General features: G+C 57.4%; 1 protein-coding gene across 1 annotated transcript in view; it reads right to left on the bottom strand.

Moving 5' to 3' along the window:
* Positions 1–100: 100 nt before the first annotated feature.
* Positions 101–4,047, bottom strand: part of SOX7 (SRY-box transcription factor 7) — a 5,256-nt gene continuing 1,309 nt past the window's right edge. Inside the window, exon 2 of the mRNA XM_007466140.1 lies at positions 101–1,094. Within this exon, the coding sequence (XP_007466202.1) occupies positions 154–1,094 (941 nt within the window). The 3' untranslated portion in view covers positions 101–153. The remainder of the gene's footprint in view (positions 1,095–4,047) is intronic.

Here is a 4,047-nt window from a genome sequence, read left to right as displayed (position 1 = left end):
GGGCGGGGAAGGGGGCGGGCGGAGGGGCCCTGGATCCTCAGAGCCGGTCGGCAGCGCAGACCTGCCCCCGACCCGGGGCGCTGCGCATCAGCTCCGCTCCGCGCGGGAAGGAGAGGCTGCGACCAGGCCGGGCCGGCCGGGCTGCCCCGGGCTCTATGACACGCTGTAGCTGTTGTAATACGTGGCCGTGGCATCAGCCAGCACGGAGATGAGGCTGGTCTCCGTGGGGCCCGTCGGTGTCACCTGCGAGACCGGGCCCTGCCCGCTGAGGGCCCCGGCCCCGGCGGCAGAGTCTGGGTGGCCAGGAGTGTTCAAGTACTGGTCGAACTCATTGCGATCCATGTCCCCCAGGAGTTCCACCTGGCTCAGCTGATCCAGGGCGTCGAAGCCGGGGTGCTCGGGAGGCGGGGAGAGCTGGCCCAGGTGGGCGTGGAGGTTGGAGTGGAGAGGAGGGTAGGCGGCTGGGGAGTAATAGGCGGGAGACGGGGGGCAGCCGGGCACGGTGGACATCATAGGGACGCCCGAGGACTGGCCGAGGGCCAGGGAGCCCAGGGGATGGCCGCAGTGCAGAGGGCTGGGGGCGTACTCCGGAGAGTAGGGGGGCCCGGGCAGATGGGGGATGCGGCGGGAGTGCGCACGCTCCTCCGGGCAGGGGGAGAAGAAGCGCTGCTCCGGCTCTAGCACGTCCAGGGGCGACATCTCCGGCGGGGTGGGCAGCCCGTAGGGATAGGCGTCCGCGCTGCCCGGGGTGCCGCCGCCGCCGCCGCCGCCGCCGCCGCCGCCGGCCGGGCCCTCGTGGAAGCGGCCCCGCAGGCCGGGCAGCGCGGAGCCCGGGGAGTACTCACCCCTGTCCTCCTTCTCCCCCGGCGGCCCCCGGCCGCCGCCCCGCTTCTCGGGCAGGGCGTTCTGGTCGCGGGAGAGCGAGCTGAGCAGGAAGCCGGGGTCCACGCGCTTGCACAGGCGCTTGGCCTGCTTCTTCCTGCGCGGCCGGTACTTGTAGTTGGGGTAGTCCTGCATGTGCTGCAGGCGCAGCCGCTCCGCCTCGTCCACGTAGGGCCTCTTCTGGGACAGTGTCAGCGCCTTCCACGACTTTCCTGCTCACACAAGTCAGAGGAGGCCGCGTTCAGCCTCTGCGCGGCTCGGGACGGCCCGTGCACCTGTCTCCGACTGGGGCCTCGGAGCATCGCACGCGCGCACGCCGGCCGCCTCGGTCCCCCTTCCCCCCCGCGGTCCCCCCTCCGCACAGGCCGCACCGCACTCCCCGCATCCTCTTGCCAGCCCACGTCCTGCACGCACAGTGAGGCCAAACCAACCTCTCCCGCTTGCTCGCCCCAAGGCGCTCGTACCAACCAGGCACACAGTCACTGGCACCTCTCCTGTCAAAGCCACCAGATAACGCGAACATATCAACAATGTGGGATTCTCGGTGAAAGGCCCACCTGACCCAACGTCACCGACAGGACAAAACCATGTCGCGACTACAACATTGATTTGGGCTGCCTTGACCCTTTGAGGGTCAGTGCTAATCATTTGTGCATTTTAGTGAAAACTCTGTCTTCCTCTATTATCGCTGCCCCATCAGGAAGTGATACTGTAATATTTATTTGTGGCATAAATCTCACAGGCCTTCTTGTCGGGGAACTCAGGCTCAGTTAATAGTTTTACAGATGGATGTAAATTACAGAATCTCACTTAGGGCATCAGAGGATGATCCCTTACATCTGAAGGTCAAATAGGACCCGACTGCATGCAACACGCACGCACACGCACACAAGCTATGGCTTCCGGTTGTCTACTTAGGACCCTCTGACCATGGCAGGGGGCACCTGCTCAGCCACTGACTCCCTGTACAGAAGCAAATCCCTTACCTTCCCCTGGACTCTGTTTTCCTCACTATAACAAATATATTGCGATGTTACGCAACTCAAAACTCTCTCCTGAAGAAGCATTGCACACGTGTATCCCACTGGTGCGAAAATGCTGGTTCCACGTGTATTTTCTATTCATCCTTATTCACTTACGCGTTGTTTTGTGAATCGCTGTAGTATCTCTTTCTCTCTCAAAGTACATTGCACATCCCTCCCGCTGCAGGTTTTCTAAAGGCTGCTTCTGGACCCCTTAGATTGTTACCTCCTAGGGTGGGCTTGGGATTCTATAACTTGACAAGTTCTCCCATGACTCTAGCCCAGAGGGCAGCTCCCGCCTCCGAGCCCTGGAAGGAGAAGGGCCACATCTCCCACCCAGAGCACTCTGCACAGGGCCGAGTCCAGCGCTGTGTACTGGCTGGCCATGTGTGCCGGGGCCACAGAGGGGGCTGGAGGAGGGTAATTATTCAAGGCGTTCTCCTGTTGGGACGGAAGTCTATAACTATTCCGACAGACTTGTCAATTAATACAATTAGCTCTCACTTAAAAAGGCAACTTGAAAAGTGTCAGGAACTCCAGATTTGGGGTCCGCTATTAGTTTCCAGAGTGTGGCTGAGGCCACAGTCGCGGCAAGAGGCCTAAGACCCAGATACACCCACATCCTGACTATGGACTGAATATGAAATGTGACTCTAGTTTCTAAGTACACCTGGATATTGTAGTATTCATAAAATATAGGTTCATTTTTAAAACCACTAAATGCATAACTGTCTTTACATGCTTTCTCACTCATAACATAAAAAATACCAGCGCTGCTGGGTGAAGTTTTTAATGTTAAAGATTGCAGAGCTAATAGTCAAAAAAGTCTGGGCTCTCACATTCAGCCCCTTCCCTTTCCTAAGTCAGAAAGGAAAGGGCTGGGCGAGATCATGGGCTTGGGGTGGAAATAGATCATCCTGCTGCTCCCCTAGTAGCAGGTGTAGAAAGTCCACATTTTTCAAAGCAACACCACGTTGGTTTCCTTTGCCTAGTGCCAGGGGCTGTGTGGTTAAGCAGGAAGGAATCGGTGTCTTTCCTGCAAAGTGCACTGTAACCTCTGGAAGCCTAAGTGCCAACTGCCAACAAGGATCAGCTCACAGGAAGCGTTTGTCACCCAAGTCCCTTTGCCTGTCCTTTCCCTGAGAGCAGGCAGCCCTAATCCTGCAAGGCTCCCCAGCTTGAGTTCTCCCATCCCTGGCCTGGGCCTGCTCTATCCTGGTCACAAGAGCTGTGCTTGGGCAAAAGGCATGGCACCTGGGCACACCAAAAGAAAACCTTTTAGGGGCCCACAAACAAAAAAGTGTTTTCATTTCTTTGGAAACCTGAAGAAAAATGTAAACTTTTTGCTTGAAGAAATGTTTTATTATTGTATATATTAATATATTTTTCTTTATGCCAACACAGTATAAAGTATGATTTAAAATATTTTTTTATGGGGGAAGGGGCTCACTAAGACACTGGCCCACTAATTCATCCTGGGCACAGCTAGCCAGGGGGCTGGGCCGGGGGGGGCGGGGCAGGAGGCTCTTTGAGACCAGCACTCCATCAGCTGCTTTGAAAGGGCGCCTAACTGCAGGAGGACCCTTTCCGCCGGAGGGCCTGTGGCTTTAGCCCGCACAAAGGTGGATGTCAGCCCTCACTCCACGGATCTGGGGAAGGTGCCCCGAGCTCCAACGGAAAAAGGAAAAAGGCTGCAGCCTGGGCCGGGTGGGGTTGCAGAGGGCAGGGCCAGCCTCGGGTGACCACTCACTGTCCCTTCTCACAGGGCCTGGCGCCCGCTGGGCACACAAAGTGCTTTGAAAAGTTCCCATCCGTCGAAATGAATAAAAACCACGTTGAAGGGCAAAGAGGTTAGGAGTTGGGCGGAGTTGATAAATGCTCAGCTTCTGTCAAGGGAGAGAGAAGAAACCCCCGAGAACATCTTTTCTCTAGGCTCCTGGGCCTGGCTTGTCCCTGTCCCCAGTCCCGCCGCTGGGGCTGGGACCGCACAGCAGCCCGCGAGAAGCGGCCGGGCTCCAGGACAGACCCGCACTGGCCGCGCTAAGCATCCGAATCAAATTTTCGACACTCCTGAGACTGAGAAACAGAGGCTCGAATCAAGTCCACTTTGCTGTCGGTTTAATAATTAAGGTAAAGCAGGAAT

The sequence above is a fragment of the Lipotes vexillifer genome, unplaced genomic scaffold, assembly GCF_000442215.2.
Source record: "Lipotes vexillifer unplaced genomic scaffold, Lipotes_vexillifer_v1.1 scaffold308, whole genome shotgun sequence".
Taxonomy (NCBI): Eukaryota; Metazoa; Chordata; class Mammalia; order Artiodactyla; family Lipotidae; genus Lipotes; species Lipotes vexillifer.
The sequence above is the reverse complement of the archived record's forward strand: the minus strand, read 5'-3'. Positions and strand labels throughout refer to the sequence as shown.